The sequence below is a fragment of the Dendropsophus ebraccatus genome, chromosome 8 (assembly GCF_027789765.1).
Source record: "Dendropsophus ebraccatus isolate aDenEbr1 chromosome 8, aDenEbr1.pat, whole genome shotgun sequence".
NCBI lineage: Eukaryota > Metazoa > Chordata > Amphibia > Anura > Hylidae > Dendropsophus > Dendropsophus ebraccatus.
In genome coordinates, this window is record NC_091461.1 from 15,590,053 (window position 1) to 15,613,782 (window position 23,730).

General features: G+C 43.5%; 1 protein-coding gene across 8 annotated transcripts in view; it reads right to left on the reverse strand.

Moving 5' to 3' along the window:
• ATN1 (atrophin 1) overlaps window positions 1-23,730 on the reverse strand; it is a 30,805-nt gene that overhangs the window by 1,621 nt on the left and 5,454 nt on the right. For 4 of the 8 annotated variants that reach the window (XM_069979897.1, XM_069979890.1, XM_069979891.1 and 1 more), the window contains exons 2-10: window positions 8,555-8,656; window positions 8,170-8,321; window positions 7,773-7,913; window positions 7,581-7,691; window positions 4,149-5,872; window positions 3,747-3,939; window positions 2,727-3,543; window positions 2,497-2,640; window positions 1,819-1,999 (exon numbers count right to left, since the gene is read on the reverse strand). In XM_069979897.1, the coding sequence (XP_069835998.1) occupies window positions 1,819-1,999; window positions 2,497-2,640; window positions 2,727-3,543; window positions 3,747-3,939; window positions 4,149-5,872; window positions 7,581-7,691; window positions 7,773-7,913; window positions 8,170-8,196 (3,338 nt within the window). In that variant the 5' untranslated portion in view covers window positions 8,197-8,321; window positions 8,555-8,656. Of the gene's footprint in view, window positions 1-1,818; window positions 2,000-2,496; window positions 2,641-2,726; window positions 3,544-3,746; window positions 3,940-4,148; window positions 5,873-7,580; window positions 7,692-7,772; window positions 7,914-8,169; window positions 8,322-8,554; window positions 8,657-23,730 lie in introns of those variants that run through there. The other 4 variants (XM_069979893.1, XM_069979896.1, XM_069979895.1 and 1 more) reach the window with 4 other exon arrangements.

Genomic DNA, 23,730 nt, shown 5'->3' on the forward strand with positions numbered 1-23,730 from the left:
TTACCTGTCAAGGCTCCCTGATGTCCTGCTCCCTGTTCCCTGCAGATGATGTTAAAGCTCAACTCCAGCTCAGGCGCTCAGCTAATCACTGACCGAAACAGAACAGCCCCACAGCCAGTGATCTTCTGAGCGGCCTGTCACTTTAGAGATGGCTGTAGAAGGTTCAGCAGTGGCTGCAGTGAGCAGTGAAAAGGAAGCAGGACCCCGGGGGAGCCTAGACTGGTAAGTATAATCTTTATTATTTTACTTCACACTGTCATGTCACTTTTACACGTTGCTATGTACGGGCAGAGGCCGATGATTTTTAAACTTGCTAAAGAAAACAATCAGCTGATGGTTGGCAACTAGGCTGATGATTGTCTTTATCTGCCTCAATCGGCAAATTACATCTCCGTGTAATAGGGCCCTTAGGTAGACTGGTTCAAGGTCTAACTTGGGCCTATGGTGATCTGAATAAACATTCTCTAACTTCTCAAGTCAATTCTGAAAAAGGCAGAAAATCAATCAGATTTTTGTAAAACTGAATCTAGGTGTAGAACATAGAACATCATGAAAAGAATATAAAGTGAACCTTTCTGGCTTTGTAATACATTTATTACTTATTTAGCATATTACCAGCATTCTATTTATCTCTGTTCTCCTCCGCAAGAGGGTGGAGAGGGCACATATCTTCATAATATCACCAGCATTGTTATTTATTAAAGGGGTATTCCTATCTCAACTTACAGTTAAACTCGTAGGACTCATAATGGGCACTGTGATTATCAATCAATAATGGTAAATTAGCAGGGGAGGTGGTATACTACATCTTTGCAATTTACTAATAACTTATTGTCTATAAGAAATACAATGCTATAAAATCAGCCACTAGGTGTCTCACTTACAGGAAAACTGCAGTCCAGGCTTCGTCACTAAGGCCATTTGGTCTTTAGTAACAACAAAAAGAGACCAAATGCAGGAAGTGATGTCAGTAATCCCTCTGCTCTGTACAGATTGGTCCAATGAAGATCAATGCTGATGGACCAGCTGCCATACACACCTCTGTGCATCTAAAGGCCCTATTCCACCAACAGATCTGACGACAGATTATCTGCCAAAGATTTGAAGCCAAACCCAGGAGTGGATTTGAAAAGAGGAGAAATCCAGTCTTTCCTTTAGGACCTGTTCTCTGATTATAGTCTGTTCCTGGGTTTGGCTTCAAATCTTTGGCAGATAATCTGTCGTCAGATCTGTTGGTGGAATAGGGCCTTAAGTAAACTGATCTAAGGGCCCCATTACACTGGACGATTATGGTGCGAAAATCGTTATACCGTTCAAATTTAAATGATAATCGTTTTGTGTAATTGCAGGCAACGATTGAAAAAATCAATTGTGTGTCATTAATCGTTGATTTAGATCTGAACCTAAAATCGCTGTAATTCCACATTTGTTCGCTCAAGTTCCGCATTTGTTCACTAATCGTTTAGTGTAATTGCTCATTTTTCATTGTTTTGCTGGGTTCAGATGGAGTAACTAACGACTATAGTTCTGTGTAATATGGTGAACGATTGCACGTCAACGATAAACAATCTGTGGGTTACGATTGTTTATCGATAGTCGTTAATCGTTAAAAATCAATTTGTCTAATAGGACCCTTAGTGTCCAGTGTAAAATGTATTTTACTTAACTGGATAACTCCTTTAACCCCTTTAATTATGTTGATATGGGAATCCCCCTTTAAGTAGTTCTCTGATAATTCCCAATATCCCCTTGTTAAGCCCTCCTCCATGTTACAATATGGAAACGTGATATTTTGGCTCCTCAATTAATTCTACTCACCTATAATAGTCTTCTTGTCCAGGAAGAGGAACTCCTGGCAGAGAATGATGGGTCTGTAGCCAATGCTGCTGCTCCAGGGCCAGGCGCTGCAATTCTGCAGATTGGGCGTGCATGGCCTGTAACTGGTGAGCAGCCGAGAGAGGGGCGGAAAGAGAGGAAGGGAGGTCTCTGTAAGGATTGGCTGTTGGGGGTAAAAAAAAAACAAACCAACAAAAGGGTCAATAAAAATGCAGTGTCCCAGTACCTGTTATCCTAGCCTAGAATTGTCGTGTGGCTGAGGACTATCTTACTAAGTTGTGTCTGGGTATCATAAGTTTCCTGTAAGTATTGCCTTTTTACTGGTCACACTACCAAATACTGCTAAACAGCATACACTGAGGTATAATAAGGTTGCAAGGGTTAACGTTACTGTTGTGTATTTGGAACACCCAGTGGTCACATGTAAGGGACTAAATGTCTAGTCACATGACACTTCCACAGGCAGTGTCAAGGTAAAGTGATCCCCGAGGGAGGAGTCTCTAGGTCCATCTCTTTCTTGGTGGGAACCAATCCCTGTAAAGCTAAGTTTAGTTAGTCCTGATTTGCCAGGGGAGTAAGAACACCTACTGTGTCTCTAGTGTTTTCTAGTTTGGCAAACCCTGGTCCATCAGAATATGAAGTTACTGCTCATGCACTTACCAAATATCTGCTGTCGAAGGACATCACTATCATGCAGAGGGTGAGGAATCAATGGATTTTGGAGGGCAGCTGCAGGGTACGGGATCCGTGTAAGATGGGAGCCTGACGTGAGTGGATCCATTAGTGGATGCACAGCAGCAGAAGCTGCGGATAAAAGTTGAGAAAGTTTTTAAGACTAGACCCATAATGCTTTTTTCTTCTTAACACAATGCTAGCTCTCTAGAACTCACCTGCATGAATGGCGTCCTGCTGATGTAAATGTAGGTGTGAATGGATGTGCGAATGCTGGTGGTGATGGGGGGTAACGTTCAACATTTGGAGTCTGGTCAAAGGGTCACCACTAAGAGCAGCCACTCTTTCTGCATGCTGTCGTTCTGCAGCCAGTCGCTCAGCGTAGGATAGCTCCCCTCGAGCCGCTCCAGCTGCTCCATTTGCTCCCGGTCCAGCTCCAGGCCCTGCTCCTGTGGCCCCCAGGGCCAACCTTTCTCTCTCCAGAGCATGTTGGTGAGAGTGCTGCCCATGGTGATAGGGAAAGGCATGATGCAATCCCATTTGTGGAGGGACACCAGCAGTAGAGGGTGGTGGTTGTGGAGGAGGTGGGTGATGTGGTGGTGGTGGTGGTGGTAGAGGAAGCGTGGATGGGTGAAGAGGGTCTAGCTCTCCTGGTTTTACTTCATACCCAGGTTTCAGCCTCTCTCGCAGCTCCCTTTCTGCCCGGGAAGGGTCGCTGGCAAACACAGCAGGCAAATTGTAGGCAAGAAGGGGATCACCAAGAGGTAAATAAAATGGGTGGTGTGGCGGGTGACCGGGCTGAGGTGCTCTCCCAGCTGGTGAAAGTACATGAGGGCGGGCATATTCACTTAAGGTACGAAGAGCAGGTGTATCAGGGCCTAAGTATGGAGGGACGGCAGCTACAGCTCCTGGGGGCTCAAAGTGAGGTGGACGAGATGGGGCTGAAGATGGAGAAGGCAAGGCCAAAGATGGATGGTGAGGGGGGGGCTGAGGACACAGCTGAGGACAGTCGTGAGATCGAGACTCCAATTTTTGCTACAATAAAATGGAGAAAAACAATATTACAATAATATTATTGATAGAACAAGTAGCAATTGGCACATTTACTAGACTGGTCAAGCCTTCCATCATGGACAAGGGACATTCTTTCCATGTTATGTTTGTGGGGCAAGATGTGACAACATGACAACAGTTGTTAATGACTCAGAAATAGATCTGAGCCATGGATGTGCTCTTACCACATTCCTCTCCAGTTCCCGTTCCCTCTCCCGTTCTCGTTCACGTTCCTCTCGGGCCCTTTGTTCACTCTCTCGTCGTGCCCTCTCAATTTGCTCAGATCGTTTCTTAGAAAGCTTTGACCCTTCCAAGGGCACAAAGTACAGATCGGTCCGGCAGCAGGAGTTGTAGCCTCGATCCAGGTGTTTGTTAAACCTGTAGATGCATGAGGCATGGTTATCTTATAGATGGATACACGGTTATGCTGCAAAGAGAATGAAGCATTCCACAATAGGCTCAGATACCAATGGACCATTTATGTTTAGGTCACAGGGTCTGGTTGTGTAGTTGCACTTCTATGAGCTCATGCATTTTTTCTATGGTCACATGTAATACTGAAAGTAAGACAACTGATTTAGGTTTACCTTGCAGATTGACTGGCGTGACTTGGCGTATCCACAAGCTTGGGTGGAGGAGAAGGGCTGCTGGCAGGAGGAACAGGACTATCGCCCTCAGCTTCACACTCTTCAATGGGCTCCTGTTTTATCTGCACAGGAGCTGGCGGCGGCGGTGGTGGTGGTGGAGGTGGAGGTGCAGGTTGAGGGGCCGGTGGGGGAGCAGTAGCAGGAGTCGTAGGTGAAGTGTCTTTGAAACTCTGAGCGGGAACTGGGGGTGGAGTTGTAACAGGAAATGTTCCTGTCTTATAAGGTGGTGGTGGTCCAGTTTTATAAGGTGGCGCTGATGGGGGAGCACCTTTGTAGCCTTGGAATGGGTAGTTAGGATATGCCGGATTGTTAGGAGGATAATGGCAGGCAGATGAAGATGAATGGGGTTGATAGAGGGCATGGGATGACTGAGAATTCTGGGACTCCGCTTGGGTGGAGTAACTCATATTCCCACCAGTAGATGGTGGCTGTGAAGGGACATGAGATGTGTTTGGGGGTGCAGGTGATTGTCCACCACCATTTGCAGAACCAGGGGCTACAGGCTGAGTGTTGTTCTGATGGTGCGAACTTGGAGATAAAATGCCACCAGGAAGGACATGAGGAGGGTGATGGCTGGATTGTGGGGCAACTCCGGGTGGTTGGTTACTTTGTGGGGTAGGAGAGCGTCCTCGGTTTGGTAGAATATGAGGGTGGTGGGAATTATTTGTATTATGGTTTGGAGACTGACCCTGTCCACTTGTTGCCCCTCCATGAGAGTGGAGAACACTGCTTTGGGATGCTGGAGATTGAATGGTGCCTGATGTAGGCATTGGGTGAGGAGGGTGGGTACTATGGGGGGACTGAGCACGGTTGCTATTGTGGTGAGGTGTACCAAATCCACCTCCAAGGTTCTGCCCTCCACTCACTTGTCCATTTTGTGGAGGTGGCTGGGGATATCGAGGGGTTCCTTCATTCCGTCCATAATTAAGTCCACCCTGGCCCCAGGACGGATGGGGGCCTGGCTGAGGTTGTCCATATTTCCCTTGTGTAGGGTACTGATGAGGATATCCAGGTGGGTATTGTCCTGGGTAGGGAGGATATCGAAGTGTACAAGAAGCAGAAGGTAGAGGTTGTCCAGTTTTTTCTCCAACCTGGGATGGTAGTCCTGGAGATGCATTGAGAGGGCGCAAAGCCGGTGGTGGAGGAAGGTTGTGAGAAACATGGGGGTAAGATGCTGTGGATGAAGAATTGGTGGGTAAAGATGGAGGAGGAGCTGTAGGAGATGCCAATGGCCTTGGAGAACCCAACCCTGCTATAGGGGTGGTGGGTGGAGGCTTGGCTTGAGGAGTCTGTGTAGGCCCAGTCTTTCCCATCCCACCACTACTGGGATACAACTGTGGAAGATGAGGAGCTGGGTATGGTCTAGCAGCCTGAGGCTCACTCGGTGCAGGTGGCTGAGAAGTCTGAGGTGGTGGTGGCAACACAGGATTTTCAGGAACTGGTGAAACAGGGGGAGGGGGAGAACCAGGTCCCCTGTACAGAGAAGGAAATGATTTTGGTGACGGGACAGACGATGCGTCACTCTCACTATCCCCACTGTGCAAGCTTGGAGATGTGCTACGGTTATCCTGGTCAATATCTCGGGGGTCGCTTCCCCCATCTTCATTACCACTTTGTCCATCTAAGCTTTCTTCATCGGGAGGTGGACGGGGAACTTCAGGAGACTGTTGATAAATACAGATAAATGAAGGGGGAATCCAATAGAAAAAAACTTTTACCCCCCCCCCCCCCCACCTACAACAGGATGGCAGTAAATTGTATGATCCTTAGGACACCCACCAATTACTATAGCATGGGTCCTAAGTGAGGAGGGCTTTGCATGAGCATTGGTCCTATGAATGTAGTGGCATACGGGACCACCACTCCATGTAAACTCCACCTCAAGGGGGTCATGCAGTGAGAAGGAACTGGAACATTGGTCCCTTGTTCTAGTGATCAATGGGAATGCCAGCAGTAGGGCCCCCAGTAAACATACCACATATTTCAACAGGCGGACACTTTGGGTCAAGCTTCTCATTGGGAACTTTTCAGTAGGGAAGAACCCCTTTAAGGTAAATTTTACCCAAGACTGCTGCTTTCTGTCAGATTGGGGTCTCTTTATTGCACACACATTGTGTCAGGAACCAACGTGGAGGACAAGGGCCATTTGTTTTTGTTCTTTACACTTTTCTGCCCATATTACATCATTTTTAACTGTGATTGGTTTCTATGGTCAGCTTTGATTAGTGGGAACTAGAGAGAGTGAATTTACAGTAGGGTCGAAGCGAAGGGCTTTGTTCCTATCTGCATTCTTTGTAGTCTTTGCAGTCTACTCCGCTCCTCCCCAGGTGCTGGAAAAGATGAATCCAGTCCTGGAAAACTGTGAGAAGTTTCCCAGGATGAGATCCATCCATTCCCAGCACCTGGGGAGGAGTGTTACAGAGCGGAGCAGACTTCAAAGCCCTCAGCCTGATGAGCAGGAATTAGATAGGAACAAAGCCCTTCGCTTCGATCCTACTGTAAATTCGCTCATCCATAGTGTGGAACGTAAAATGTTTTCCTCTTTCTTTTTTTTAATTTTTTTAACAAAACTAGTGCATGGGTTTTAATCATAATCAACACATCTTCTGCCTTCTGCACTTTATGGCGGCCATCATCATCTGACTCTAATCTATAAAGGGAAAACATTTAACCAAATAGACTGATTGTCTTGACTAGAAAACTCCTTGAAAAAAAAAGTTCTAGATCATGGGTCTCCAAACTACAGCCCTCCTGTTGCAAAACCACAATTCCCATCATGCCTGGACAGCTTAAACTTTGGATTTGGCTGTCCAGGCATGATGGGAAATGTAGTATTGCAACAGCTGGAGGGCCACAGTTTGGAGACCCATGTTCTAGACTGAAGTATATTTTAAGAAAAATCTAGATGAGATGAAGAACCAGGCCAGATACTGATATACAGCTACCTCCATTAGATGGCAGTAGAGAGACAGTTCTCTTCCTCGCGGGAAACCTAGTTTGCATATCGTTTTTCCCCCATGGAGCATTGCCTGTAAAATTTCACACTGTTGCATCTCCTCAATGAGAACCGGTACAGTCCCCAAAGTCCAATCACCAAATAGCTACCGCCATTTACATTAAGTGTATTCCTCGCAGCCATTACTTAGGTCTTCAACTCAAAGGCATATTAAATCTGAGAGCAGGTAAGGAGGCTCAACAGAGCTCAGACCAAGCCTTAATAATGAGATTTTTGTTAAAAAAAAAAAGGTGGACAATCTACAAAATCATCAAGGAACGAGTCTCCTGGCATCCTGTGCCCACATCCACTTATATTGGGTTAGAAACAAAAACGTATCAGTACTTAGAATTTTACGTAAAAGACGAGTCTCTCACCTCCATTTTAGCTTTCTTCTGACTTTTCCCTGCTTCTCCCTCACTTTCGGAGGAGTCTTTTACCCTTTCCCGTTTACTGCTCTTAGGGACAGAGTCATCCATGCGACCCTTCTGTGGGAGCGGGACAGAAAGCTTTACGAAAGGCGGAGAGACATAACTACGAGTACTAGATGTTTTATATAAGATGACTACCTTTGCACTTGGTCGGCCCTTTTCACTTTTGCTGTCGCTGCTGGACGTGCTGATGGCACCAGGAGATGCTCTCCCCCTCGCTCTGCGCTCCTCCCTTGGACCCACACTCTCCTTTTTCCTTCCGCTCCTCATCGACATCTTCTTGAGGACAAAGAGAAGAGAGGACACGTCATATTAACAAAGCGATACCTATGGAAAGTTATGCAATAGACTCAGCAGGGTCTCCAAGCAACAGTGAGAGTTTTTGGAGATAAAAGAGCCTGTGTTATAGGCAGCAGGGACAGAGCAGCGAAGAGCTACATAGTAGAACTAGCAAAGTTTCCAGCAGCACAAAGTATTTTAGGAGAAGAGCGTATACCTGTGATCGGCCTCGGCACCTGAATTATCTGGTACTCACCGAGTCTTTGTTCTGTCGGGTTTTCATATTGCAGGGTGCACAGGCCCCATCTCCTTGGAGTTAACAGATAACATGAACTGCCCTTCTGACAGCACCGAGGGGGAAGAGGGTTAGGGGAGGGGGGCAAATATATCCAGTATGGGATGTCCTATCTGGGGGGAAAAAAAGAGAAAAACGGAGAACGAAACATTAACATAAAAATCACAATATAGGTGTTTAAAAGGTTGAAGGACTTGGCCGACAACTTAGCACTTTCGTATCTTCACAAACATTCCGAGAACCTTCATATCCTTAGTAACCAGGAATGCGAATGCCATGGCAGCTGCAACACGGGTTATCAGGCCGCGTATAAATATAGTCATGTGTAATACGGAAATATACAGACCTGAAACACACAAGCACAGCGCTGACCTTCTCTTCGTACCACACATGTACAACGCATTCAGAAAGTCTTCAGACCCTTTCACTTTTCTCACATTTCATGTTGCTAAAAAAAAAAATCAATAAAAAAAATCAATTCTATATTAAGGCTATGTTCCCACACAGTATTTCTGCTCAGTATTTTCCAACGGCCGTTGTTTTGAAATAACAGCCGTTATTTGCCGTTAAATGGAGTTCATCCACTCAATTTCAAGTGCGTGAACATCGCTTTTCTGTGTTCTCAATCCACTTCTGGTTTGGGTTGCAAAATACTGACCAAAATACTGTGTGAGAACATAGCCTGAGAATGTAAAAACAGAATTTTTGAAGTTTTTTAGAAAATGTATTATAAATTTAAAATGATGGGGGTGAGGCATAATTTAATTTATTTTAATTTAGCACAAGGTTGTAGCTAGAAATGAGCGAACCTGCCGAGGTTCGAGTTCATATGAACCTGAACTCTTGGCTTCTGACTGCCACTGTCTGCCCGCTATGTGAAGAGGGTGGATACAGCCGGAGGACCGCCTGGAAAACTGGGATACAGCCTATGGCTATGGCTGTATCCCAGTTTTCCAGGCGGTCCTCCGGCTGTATCCACCCTCTTCACAGAGGCTGCAGACAGCGGGAATCAGACGCCAAGAGTTCAGGTTCATACGAACCCGAACCTCGGCAGGTTCGCTCATCTCTAGTTGTAGCATAATAAAATGTGAAGAAAGTGAAAGGGTCTGAAGACTTTTTTAATATTTCAAGCCAATGAAAGACGACGATCAACCGACATTGTTCATGTCAGCTGATCGATGCCTTTTATTAGACAAAGCGACTATCGGCGGTTATGGCCAATAATCGGCCAAATACGGTCAATAGTCACTTTGTGTAATAAGGCCTTTAGGCTTAGAAGGATCTGAGCATTCTCTAAATTTCACTTATTTCTAATAGTCATTCCTTTATCTGGTTATTCTCCCATACCCCATCCCGCAGATGATCAATGTTTGGCCATCATTTCATGTGCAAAGTAGTATTTTAGCAATGGCTACACGCTCCATGTTTTTGTTTTCACATTGTTTCTTGTTTGGAAGACAAGCTGGTTTTAGCAGAACAGTCACTCCAAATACCCTATGAATCAGTCTGACAACCTCTCTTCAGATCTCCAGAACAAATGCTTGAGGTCTTCTCCCTCGTCTTTACACCTGGGACATCTAGCATCTCCTCTTAAAGTCCCCATACACTTTTGATAATTAGTTATCCCTCCAGCCAGTTGCCCGTTCTCCCCACACACAGAATTTTCCATCACACCCGACCCCTATTTACACCGACATTGTCAGTGGTTGTTTCGGAGAGACCCATGCACCTTAGATTGACGGTCGAATCCACCGCGATTCTAAGGTGTATGGGGATTTGGAATTTTATCCCATTCTCAGAAAGAATTGTGATCTCCGCTGGACCCCATTTAATTGACAGGTCCCTGGATGAATCCGTCACTTCCTTCCAAGTCCTTCGAGAGAGTTTCTACATTACTCTCCAACTTTTTGTCTAATAAGTTGTATTGAGTTTCCAAGCTGTCAGCCAGGAGGCGTTAGATATTAGATATATGCTGTTTTTATCCATGGAATATGGGATAGGGAAAAGACTGGGGGAAATGGACAATTCAAGAGTGAATTGTGCAAAACAAATTTTTGCTTTTGCCACTTTGCGCTAAAACAGAGTAGAATAAATTAGTTAATAAATGAGTTTGGAAAACTGAATGGCCAACTATTATATTGTGTATGCTGAAAAGAACAGGAAAACGCCCATCACTCATCGGGGGTGACATATCGAGACGGGGCATGGTTTACATGTCACGCACCGACACTTTCCCACATGAACATTGCCTGAAATAAACCAACTAATAGTTTGTGTAATCTAAAACTTTACAGTGTAAACTTAGACCAGACATTTAGGGACTACATAAATTTGTGCATGGCTCTGGGTGGAATCTGCTGTGTCACACTGATGGTAACTGAATGGGGCCGCATTGTGACTGCTGCTGACACTGGATTCTTAGGATACAATCGCAGCCACAGTTGCAATGGAACCCTATTTACTTGCCTTGGCTGCATAATAAGTAAAGAAAGATTATGTCCAGCGACACTCACTATAAAACATCACAACAGGAACATGGAGACACCTCTCCCCACAGCCTCAGCCAACGGCCGTTTCACGCTTCCAAGTAGTAGCAACATAGGGGGAGATTTCTCAAAATGGTGTAAAGTAGAATTGGCTTAGTTGCTCCTACCAACCAATCAGATTCCACCTTTCATTTTCCAAAAAATCTGGAATCTGATTGGTTGCTAGGGGCAACTGAGCCAGTTCTACTTTATACATTTTTGAGAAATCTCCCTCATAGCCTTAAAATGTGTACCTCTTCACAATGTGAACAGCGGTATATATTTAAATCAGGATGGGGCTCACGCTCATTACCGACATGGCGTGGTCATATTCACGGATACCTGAACTTCCGGCCACAGAATGGCATTCACCGCCGATCGGGTCAGCAGGTACGCTTTGAATGCTGGGATCACTATTATTCACTGTATTTTTGTTGGTAAAAGACCAAGATAAGTGTGATCACTGATGTCAGTCATTAGCGGTGAGTGCCTGGTGTTGGTAGCAGCCGGTACTCACAGTGTATGATATACATGTATGATGCTGAACGATAAGGGGTTAAAATATTGAAGTATCAGTATTTGATCCATATCTTTTTATATATTTTTCACCCGTTTTTTTTAATTGTAGTTTAATTTCCTGTCTGGAAGAGCCACCACTATTTACTATACTGAAATACGGACGCAATACTGATGAAATACTAGGGACATACTGATGGTATTAGAACCATAATAGTATATCAGACCCATATTACAGACATATATACATATATAATATATGATTCCTCATCATAAGGACCCTCACCTTTTGCATTTCGCATTTACGTTTTTTCCCCCATCAAAGTGAAAGAATTCCGCCTGATCCTCTAACAGCGCAGACTCACTCAGTGTATGGAGATCTGTAAGTCCCCACTGACCCCACATATAACATCCATGTTCTGCAGGGTTTCACCTGAACAATACATGACCCCGGCTGATAATACTTTGGGCATGCTGGTGAAGCTTTGGCTCATACTTACAAGACTTCTCAGCCTTCCTTCTTGCTGGAAGATGAGCTGTGCTGCACTGGGGTCATGTGACCAGGAGGCCGAGCCTCGCAGGAAGAGAGTCCTCTGCAGGTGAAGAGCTGCACATTGCAGGCCGCACATTTCTCTTGGTTATTGATTGAATAGTGAGCGATCTTTGCGGAGGGCTGGGTGGCCTATGGCTTGGGTGCAGCATTTACCTTCTACCTTTTTTTAGGTAGAATTTAGATGCATTTTACAGGTTGTCTATGACAGTGCTTAGACGACAAGGGATAACATCCAGATGAGCCTGTCTGGTGGGTATAATGCTGTATCCGAACAGTCCTGCTGAGTAAATGTGGCGTCCCTTTCATTTTGGGCTTATCCCAATGCACGCTGCGGTATGGTGCCACAGTATGGCACCGTATTACAGTGATATTCTCCCCTAGGAGTAAAACCTTCTTATACCTAATACCTACATGCGTACAGAGTCTCATGAAGCGTGATAGGTTTATTTATATATATATATATATATATATATACAAATCCAACAGACAGACCCTTAGTATAAAACTAGAGACCTACCTGTGTACAATAGAAGCCTGGTGCACCTCTATGGAAGCCCTATGCCTGCAGAATATAGTTGTGTGCGTGAGGCCTAAGGCTATGTTCACACGCTGTATGAGACCCACCGTTCCGTGACGGAACAGCCGTTCTCATTAAAGATCATCCCAGCCAGTACTGCCGTACTGGCCGGATGATCTTTAGCGCCGTTGAGTTCTGATACGGGCGCATCCATGCACGCCCGCATCAGGACTCCCCATTGCACACTATGGAGCTTGCGGACAGAGCCGCTCGCTCCACTGTGTGCACTGACAGGGTTTTCTGCAGTGCCGCTAGAGATCCCAGCCGGAGCGTATACTATGTGTATACGCTCTGGCCGGGATTCCATAAACGGCAAGTTAACATATATTTTCGTATTAATCATGGCCGTTGTTGCAATCGGCAACGACAGCCGTACTTTTACAAAAATATACGTTGTGTGAACACGTTGTGTGAACATGGCCTAAGGCTGCATTCACATGTGCATTTTTTTTTTTTTTGGGGGGGGGGGATAACTCAGTATTTTATTTTAAAGAACCAGCAAAAACAGAGCAAAACACAGTATTATGCAACATCCCACATAGCGGCCAGAAAATCTCAGCCACACCGACATCAAATTCGAAAACAAAGCAGTGATGAAGGGAACAGCAAAGAATCTTAGTTATTGCATAATAACAATACATGTTGTTAATAATATCTGTACTAACAGGTAAATCACCAACCAGAATCAAGGGGGCAGAAAAATAAACAAAACATACACACAAAAAGGTGGGGGAGGGGGAAGAAATAGGGCAGAGGGGATAGATAGAAAGAAAGGAAAGGCGCCACAATTGCAGTTTTTGATTCAGGAGGGTACATACAAAGCTTTCTTCACAAATACTTTTTGCCCTAAAAAAAACCCCACTACAAACGCCTTCATGATGCTTACCCCCCATAGTGTTTTGCAATGTTATTCTTTAATCGTGTAAATCAAGACATTCTCTTAAAGGGGTTGTTCACCTCAATTGTTTCCTTTTAAATCAACTGGTGCCAGAAACTGCCTGAGATCTGTAATTTACTTCTATTAAAAAAAAAAATCACCAGTCTTCCAGTACTTATAAGCTGCTGTATGTCCTGTAGGAAGTGTTGTATTCTTTCCAGTCTGACCCCACAGTGCTCTTTGCTGCCACCTCTGTCCATATCAGGAACTGCCCAGAGAAGTGGCAGATCCCCATAGAAAACCTCTACTGCTCTGGACAGTTCCTGACATGGACAGAGGTGGCAGCAGAGAGCACTGTGTCAGACTGGAGAGAATACGCCACTTCCTGCAGGACATACAGTAGCTAATAAGTACTGGAAGATTTTTTTTATTTTTTTTTTATTTTTTTTTTACTAGAAGTTAATTACAAATATCTCGTATGTACACCCAAGAACAGAGTGAACAAAAAATAGGTGCACCCACAAAATTTCACAAAGAACATATAGGGGGACATTTATTAGGTCTGGTGTTTTCTGCGCCGGACTTAAAAATGTCCCCGCAGCTCCGACGGTACGGAGATTTATGTAGAAATGGACAGAGCTGGAGTAGGTTTTCTGCTTATTTTTTGCTAATCTAATGATGACTCTGAGTCTGCTCCCCCCATTCCGCCCCCTTCACACCCTCTCCCCGCCCCCCCGGCGCACCTGGCGGAAAGTGGACAGATGCAAATTTTTTATTCACAAAACAGCCATTTACGAATAAATTTATTCGTATCTGGCCCCTTTCCGTCAAAAAATACACTTTTTCGGCTTGATACATGCCCCCCCCCCCATTTTGCCATCCTTCCTTTTTTGTTGTACACAATTTCTTTGTGATGATTTCTCACGTTTTAGGGATAGTATTGGTGGTCAAATAGATTTTTCACTTATCATGTTTTCAGAATTGGTATATACTAGACACTAGCACTTCAATTGGTAGTACAGTGGTGCATAATTCGTTCCGGGACTGTGCTTGTAATCCAAATCCACTCTGAAACCAAAGCAAATGTTCCCATAAGAAATCATAGAAATGCAGACAATTGGTTCCACAACCCAAAAATAATGATTTATTATTCTGAATAACATGTAAAACAGATGAAACAAACATTCAGAAACAGCAGAATATGTGATATTATAAGTTACTGTACAGGAATGGAGAGGATGGGAAACACAAGGGCGGACAGAGACTGCAGGGAGCATGAAGGAATGAGCAGGGTATATGTGGGCACATACATGCAGCATCTCTGTCCGGGGAGAGAGGGGTTACAGCTATAAGGAGATTACCTTCACAGTCCTGTCCCCTGATGCAAGCCCCAGCCTAAAGTGGATCTGCTATGATTTGGAAGGTGAGGGAGACTTCCTGGGTCAGAGTACAGGGCTGTAGACCCCGCTAGGCAGACCATGCCCCTCTGCTACTCGCCCTCCCACCCAGCACAGGGAGCTCTTAAACCAAAGCAATGCTCTTAAACCAAGTCACAATTTTGAAAAACTGTGAGCTCTTAAACCAAAACGCTCTTAAACCAAGTTACTCTTAAACCAAGGTACCACTGTATATAGATTCATGAATTTTGCAATTATGCATGGTGTCTTGTAGGTATCATGGGTTTACATTTTATAACAAAATAAGTTGTTTTTTCTTGCATGTGCATTTTATAGAGGATATTCGAGGATTTGCAATATATTTTTTGAACCATAATTTAGTACATGTCATCTGTATTTTGACCCTGGAAAAGTATAGGAATAGCTTTCTGGTTTGGAAGTGAGCTTATTTTGTCCGCTTTTTTCTTTATCATGCCCTTTTGGGCTTTTTAAGTGTTTTTAGATGTTTTTGTTTCCAGCTTTTTCTGTTATTTGTACATTATGAATAAAGATTATGGGGGAGATTTATCAAACATGGTGTAAAGTGAAACTGTCTCAGTTGCCCCTAGCAACCAATCAGATTCCACTTTTCATTCCTCACAGACTCTTTGGAAAATGAAAGGTGGAATCTGATTGGTTGCTAGGGGCAACTGAGCCAGTTTCACTTTACACCATGTTTGATAAATCTCTCCTTATATGTTTTTTGTGAAAGTTTGTGGGTGCACCTATTTTTTGTTTACCCGCCTGTTCTTGGGTGTACATACGTGGTTTTTCAGTGAACAGAGGGGGAACCCCATGATCTAAATATAGAAGGGGTTAGCTCCCTGACAACATGGTAATGGTACAAATATCAAGCACCAGTTGATTTAACAGAACATTTTTTGTGAACTTCCCCTTTAAGGAATGTGAGGGTGAAAAAAAGCTACAAACAACACATATTTTCACACAATAAAAAAAAAAACTATGGCAGGAAAAGTAGGAGAAGCTAATTAAAAAAAAACCATAACTATAGCATACAGCACTGATCAAAAAAATGCGACTGGGAAAAAAAAAACCCAAACATTGTAGGTAAAGGGTTTTATATTTCCTTGTTGACTCCCAGTTAACTTTTGTAGCAAAAAGAAACTGCACTCTGTGATGCTGGGGGAGTTAATCTGAGGTCAAGAAGTTGCTTGTGACCTCACTGTGATGAATCCTCCTGGCATTACAGATTGCAGCGACAACCTGCCAAGGACGCTGCCTTCCACACAATGCAGCAGCCTCAGAACTGGGTGAAAGAGACTGAAAATGTAATAACATGTATGGAATGAATTGTCAGTCTCCAGGAGGGAGGATGATTCAACAGGTATTTTACCTGAATGGAATACCCCTTTTAATCATCATAGAAATTAGGATTTATGCAATAAGGTTTATGGGCAAACCCCTTTAACAGTGAAGTGACAGCTGCAGCCCACAAGGCGGTATGCCACTGAATGTATGGCTGTGGACTGCAGCTGTCACTCAATGATAATATTAATCAGTAATGCTACAAAAAGTCACCATGTAGCCCAGGACTTAATCTGTCCTCTAAATTGCTCACTTGTCACCGTGCTGTCAGATATAGGCCTGTAAAATCAATGGCTGGCTCAAGATATTCATAGTAAAGTGTTTGAAGCAGCATCAGCAAAAAGTGAGGTAAGGACCCCGCCTGTCACTGTATACAGCTCCTCTCTCTTCCTCTCTGGACACTATGCTAACAGATGTTTATACACTATGCAGATAATACTGCTATACAGTAACCACATAATACTGCTGCTATACAGTAACCACATAATACTGCTGCTATACAGTAACCACAAAATACTGCCATACAGTAACCACTTAATACTACCATACAGTAACCACATAATACTGCCATACAGTAACCACTTAATACTACCATACAGTAACCACATAATACTGCTATACAGTAACCACATAATACTGCTATACAATAACTACCTAATACTGCCATACAGTGACCACATAATAGTGCCATACAGTAACTACTTAATACTGCTATACAGTAACCACATAATACTGCCATACATTAACCACATAATACTGCTATACAGTAACCACATAATACTGCTATGTAGTAACCACATAATACTGCTATACATTGACCACATAATACTGCCATACAGTAACCACATAATATTGCTATACAGTAACCACATAATACTGCTATACAGTAACCACATAATACTGCTGCTATACAGTAACCACATAATACTACCATACAGTAACCACATAATACTGCTATACAGTAACCACATAATACTGCTATACACTAACTACATAATACTGCCATACAGTGACCACATAATACTGCCATACAGTGACCACATAATGGTGCCATACAGTAACTACTTAATACTGCTATACAGTAACCACATAATACTGCCATACAGTAACCACATAATACTGCTATACAGTAACCACATAATACTGCTATGTAGTAACCACATAATACTGCTATACATTGACCACATAATACTGCCATACAGTAACCACATAATATTGCTATACAGTAACCACATAATACTGCTGCTATACAGTAACCACATAATACTACCATACAGTAACCACATAATACTGCTATACAGTTACCACATAATACTGCTATACACTAACCACATAATACTGCCATACAGTAACCACATAATACTGCCATACAGTAACTACTTAATACTGCTTTACAGTAACCACATAATACTGCTATACATTGACGACATATTACTGCCATACAGTAACCACATAATAATAAAAAATATTTATTTGTATAACGTCAACAAATTCCACATCGCTTTATATAATACTGCCATACAGTAACCACATAATACTGCCATACAGTAACCACATAATACTGCTATACAGTAACCAAATAATACTGCCATACAGTAACCACATAATACTGCCATACAGTAACCACATAATACTGCTATACAGTAACCAAATAATACTGCCATACAGTAACCACATAATACTGCCTTACAGTAACCACATAATACTGCCATACAGTAACCACATAATACTGCCTTACAGTAACCAAATAATACTGCCATACAGTAACCAAATAATACTGCCATACAGTAACCAAATAATACTGCCAGACAGTAACCTCATAATACTACCATACAGTAACCAAATAATACTGCCATACAGTAACCACATAATACTGCCATACAGTAACTACGTAATACTGCCATACCGTTTGTGCACAGTGCTGCCTGTCAGTGACCAGATAATACCACCATGCATGGTCCCCATAATGTGAGTGTCAGGACATCCTGTGTGTAGGGGTCTGTATTGTGTCATCGGCTGATCGTTTATTTAGGCCCAAACCTAAAATCACGCTGCGTGGAATAGCGGTGCGCGGCAGGCGACCGACGATTCAAGCAGCATACAATACCTAGCATGCTTCTCCTCTGCTCCGTCTTCATCCCGGTCCCACGCGCAGCAGCAGCTTCGGTGCTGCCTGACTGAGCTGTCAGACTGCTCAGCCAATCACAGGCCAGGACCGCCGCAGCCAGTGATTGGCTGAGTGGTCTGACAGCTCAGTCAGGCCGCTCCAGAGTTGATGCTGTGAGCGGGATCGGGAAGAAGACGGAGCGCAGCAGAAGCCCTGCTAGGTAATGTATGCTGCAAGGGCTGCAAGGACATCGGTAACAATGTCCCTGCAGCCCTCGCTAAACGATCATTGGGCCGTGTAATAGGCCCAGTAAATGAGCGCAAATCTAGCAGATTGGCGCTCGTTTACATCATTGATCGGCCCGTGGATTAGGGCCCTTACTCTACATTCCTGGCCTGACATTGTGTGCTGTGGTGGAGAACCTATTTATGGGTGAATAATAAATAACACTGACTGAGTATGCTACATGTATGATCAATAGTGTCTGTCAGCATCCCTACTAGTGTTACCATGCAGCATCCCTACTGGTGTTACTCTGCAGCATCCCTACTAGTGTTACCATGCAGCATCCCTACTGGTGTTACTCTGCAGCATCCCTACTAGAGTTACCATGCAGCATCCCTACTAGTGTTACTCTGCAGCATCCCTACTAGTGTTACCATGCAGCATCCCTACTGGTGTTACTCTGCAGCATCCCTACTAGTGTTACCATGCAGCATCCCTACTGGTGTTACTCTGCAGCATCCCTACTAGTGTTACTCTGCAGCATCCCTACTAGTGTTACTCTGCAGCATCCCTACTGGTGTTACTCTGCAGCATCCCTACTAGTGTTACTCTGCAGCATCCCTACTGGTGTTACTCTGCAGCATCCCTACTAGTGTTACCATGCAGCATCCCTACTAGTGTTACCATGCAGCATCCCTACTGGTGTTACTCTGCAGCATCCCTACTAGTGTTACTCTGCAGCATCCCTACTAGTGTTACCATGCAGCATCCCTAATGGTGTTACTCTGCAGCATCCCTACTAGTGTTACCATGCAGCATCCCTACTAGTGTTACCATGCAGCATCCCTACTGGTGTTACTCTGCAGCATCCCTACTAATGTTACCATGCAGCATCCCTACTAGTGTTACTCTGCAGCATCCCTACTAGTGTTACTCTGCAGCATCCCTACTAGTGTTACTCTGCAGCATCCCTACTGGTGTTACTCTGCAGCATCCCTACTAGTGTTACCATGCAGCATCCCTACTAGTGTTACTCTGCAGCATCCCTACTGGTGTTACTCTGCAGCATCCCTACTAGTGTTACCATGCAGCATCCCTACTAGTGTTACCATGCAGCATCCCTGCTAGTGTTACTCTGCAGCATCCCTACTAGTGTTACTCTGCAGCATCCCTACTACTGTTACTCTTTAACCTCTGTTATTTTTTTATGTATATTTTATGGATTATTTACCATATACATACATTTTCTGATTTCCTTTCTGCCAACAACAAAACACCAAAACAAAACAGACTTACAATACTACACAACACTACACATCTCCTGCAGACTATAAACATCTCTATTACTGGCCTCCTTGTTACTGTTATTTCCTTACTAATGTTACCCTAAGGCATCTTTGTTAACTCTGTATCCTCTGTTATTGTTACTCTGTATCCTCTGTTATTGTTACTCTGTATCCTCTGTTATTGTTACTCTGTATCCTCTGTTATTGTTACTCTGTATCCTCTGTTATTGTTACTCTGTATCCTCTGTTATTGTTATTCTGTATCATGTTATTGTTACTCTGCAGTCTCTCTGTTATTGTTATTCTGTATCCTGTTATTGTTATTCTGCAGTCTCTGTTATTGATACTCTGTATCCTGTTATTGATACTCTGTATCCTGTTATTGATACTCTGTATCCTGTTATTGTTACTCTGTATCCTTTTATTGTTACTCTGCAGTCTCTCTGTTATTGTTATTCTGTATCCTGTTATTTTTACTCTGTATCCTCTGTTATTGTTATTCTGTATCCTGTTATTGTTACTCTGTATCCTCTGTTATTGTTATTCTGTATCCTGTTATTGTTACTCTGTATCCTCTGTTATTGTTATTCTGTATCCTGTTATTGTTACTCTGTATCCTCTGTTATTGTTATTCTGTATCCTGTTATTGTTACTCTGTATCCTCTGTTATTGTTATTCTGTATCCTGTTATTGTTACTCTGTATCCTCTGTTATTGTTACTCTGTATCCTCTGTTATTGTTATTCTGTATCCTGTTATTGTTACTCTGTATCCTCTGTTATTGTTATTCTGTATCCTGTTATTGTTACTCTGTATCCTCTGTTATTGTTATTCTGTATCCTGTTATTGTTACTCTGCAGTCTCTCTGTTATTGTTATTCTGTATCCTCTGTTATTGTTACTCTGCTGTTTCTCTGTTATTTTTGCTCTGTGTCCTCTGTTATTGTTACTCTGCAGAAACCCGGCTACCCCTGCACCATTATTCCTTACTATTCTAAGCAGCATCCCTTCCACTATTACTTGGCAGCTATAATTCCACTTTGACTTTGCAGCACTCCTTCCACTATTGCTTTGCAGCTTTCCTTCCACTTTTTGCAGCATCCCTTTCACTATTACTTTGCAGCATCCCTTCCATTATTACTTTGCAGCATTCCTTCCACTATGGCTTTGCAGCATCCCTTCCACTATTACTTTGCAGCATTCCTTCCACTATGGCTTTGCAGCATCCCTTCCATTATTGCTTTGCAGCATCCCTTCCACTTTTTGCAGCATCCCTTCCACTTTTTGCAGCATCCCTTTCATTATTACTTTGCAGCATCCTTGTTACCAGTCCGTACGCTTCAGTATCTCTTGGTACACTGTAGCATCCTTGTTACTAGTAGGCTAGGCTTCAGTATCTCTTGGTACACTGCAGCATCCTTGTTACTAGTAGGCTAGGCTTCAGTATCTCTTGGTACTCTGCAGCATCCTTGTTGCTAGTAGGCTAGGCTTCAGTATCTCTTGGTTCTCTGCAGCATCCTTGTTACTAGTAGGCTAGGCTTCAGTATCTCTTGGTACACTGTAGCATCCTTGTTACTAGTAGGCTAGGCTTCAGTATCTCTTGGTACACTGTAGCATCCTTGTTACTAGTAGGCTAGGCTTCAGTATCTCTTGGTTCTCTGCAGCATCCTTGTTACTAGTAGGCTAGGCTTCAGTATCTCTTGGTACACTGCAGCATCCTTGTTACTAGTAGGCTAGGCTTCAGTATCTCTTGGTACACTGCAGCATCCTTGTTACTAGTAGGCTAGGCTTCAGTATCTCTTGGTACACTGCAGCATCCTTGTTACTAGTAGGCTAGGCTTCAGTATCTCTTGGTACACTGCAGCATCCTTGTTACTAGTAGGCTAGGCTTCAGTATCTCTTGGTACTCTGCAGCATCCTTGTTACTAGTAGGCTAGGCTTCAGTATCTCTTGGTACACTGCAGCATCCTTGTTACTAGTAGGCTAGGCTTCAGTATCTCTTGGTACACTGCAGCATCCTTGTTACTAGTAGGCTAGGCTTCAGTATCTCTTGGTACTCTGCAGCATCCTTGTTACTAGTAGGCTAGGCTTCAGTATCTCTTGGTACACTGCAGCATCCTTGTTACTAGTAGGCTAGGCTTCAGTATCTCTTAGTACACTGCGGCATCCTTGTTACTAGTAGGCTAGGCTTCAGTATCTCTTGGTACACTGCAGCATCCTTGTTACTAGTAGGCTAGGCTTCAGTATCTCTTGGTACACTGCAGCATCCTTGTTACTAGTAGGCTAGGCTTCAGTATCTCTTGGTACTCTGCAGCATCCTTGTTACTAGTAGGCTAGGCTTCAGTATCTCTTGGTACACTGCAGCATCCTTGTTACTAGTAGGCTAGGCTTCAGTATCTCTTGGTACTCTGCAGCATCCTTGTTACTAGTAGGCTAGGCTTCAGTATCTCTTGGTACACTGCAGCATCCTTGTTACTAGTAGGCTAGGCTTCAGTATCTCTTGGTTTTCTGCAGCATCCTTGTTACCAGTCAGTAGGCTTCAGTATCTCTTGGTACTCTGCAGCATCCTTGTTACTAGTAGGCTAGGCTTCAGTATCTCTTGGTACACTGTAGCATCCTTGTTACTAGTAGGCTAGGCTTCAGTATCTCTTGGTACACTGTAGCATCCTTGTTACTAGTAGGCTAGGCTTCAGTATCTCTTGGTACTCTGCAGCATCCTTGTTACTAGTAGGCTAGGCTTTAGTATCTCTTGGTACACTGCAGCATCCTTGTTACTAGTAGGCTAGGCTTCAGTATCTCTTGGTACTCTGCAGCATCCTTGTTACTAGTAGGCTAGGCTTCAGTATCTCTTGGTACACTGTAGCATCCTTGTTACTAGTAGGCTAGGCTTCAGTATATCTTGGTACACTGTAGCATCCTTGTTACTAGTAGGCTAGGCTTCAGTATCTCTTGGTACACTGCAGCATCCTTGTTACTAGTAGGCTAGGCTTCAGTATATCTTTGTTCTCTGCAGCATCCTTGTTACTAGTAGGCTAGGCTTCAGTATATCTTGGTTCTCTGCAGCATCCTTGTTACCAGTCAGTAGGCTTCAGTATCTCTTGGTACTCTGCAGCATCCTTTTTCTGATGTCTGAACCAGGTGGATGCCACCTGCATATGCTGTATGACTTCAGTGACACTTTCCCGCTTCCCTATCACCGTTACTTTCCCACATCACCATCACTGTCACCAAACAGCATGGCGGCCCATGGGCAGAATTCACTCCACTATACATATATACTATAAGGTTACAAACAACACAATGAACACAACCACACAAAGTATAGGCAGCAGTGCCAAGCAGTGACCAAATAACACTACAATATAGAACCTAAACAGTACCACTGTAAACAGCCCACAGAACAGTGCCATAATACGCCCAAATAACTCTAAATATATACTCTGATGTAGTGTCCAAATACATCCGATACCGCAATACAGTGCCCAGATGATAGTACCATAAAATGTCCACATAACAGTATAGTGCATATCTAATATCACCGCTCCATTCACTGACAGCAAGTAGAGATCCTGAAAACTCAAACACAAAGCAGAATGGAAATGATAATATATTCAATCAATTCAACTAACAGGTCACCCAGCATGACAATTGCTTCATTCATCGGTTGGGTGGACGTGCTACACATCAGCTCCAGTTAAAGGGTGTCTCCATCTCTAAACACCATTTAAAATGAATTTACCTAAAATTACTCTATGGACCCTTTGCGATCATGTCATCATATCAGCAAAAAAAAAAAAAAATCACTCTATCATCCTACAGTGGCCACTAGAGGGTATTACATGGTCACCCTTCAAATTAATAGCTGTCCATGTATTACAAGGACAACTTAAATCCTCTAGAACAGGAGCTGCAAATAAAGAGACATCCTCTGTTCTGGGTAATGGTGTGGGAACCCTTCTCTCTGATGTGTATGAGTCCTAAGAGGACATATAGGGGTTGCTTTTTATAATCCCTTTAAATAAAAATATCAGAGACATAATCACTTTCTTAAAGGGGCTTCAAGCTGCATTATATACATGTTGGCTAAATCCATTTA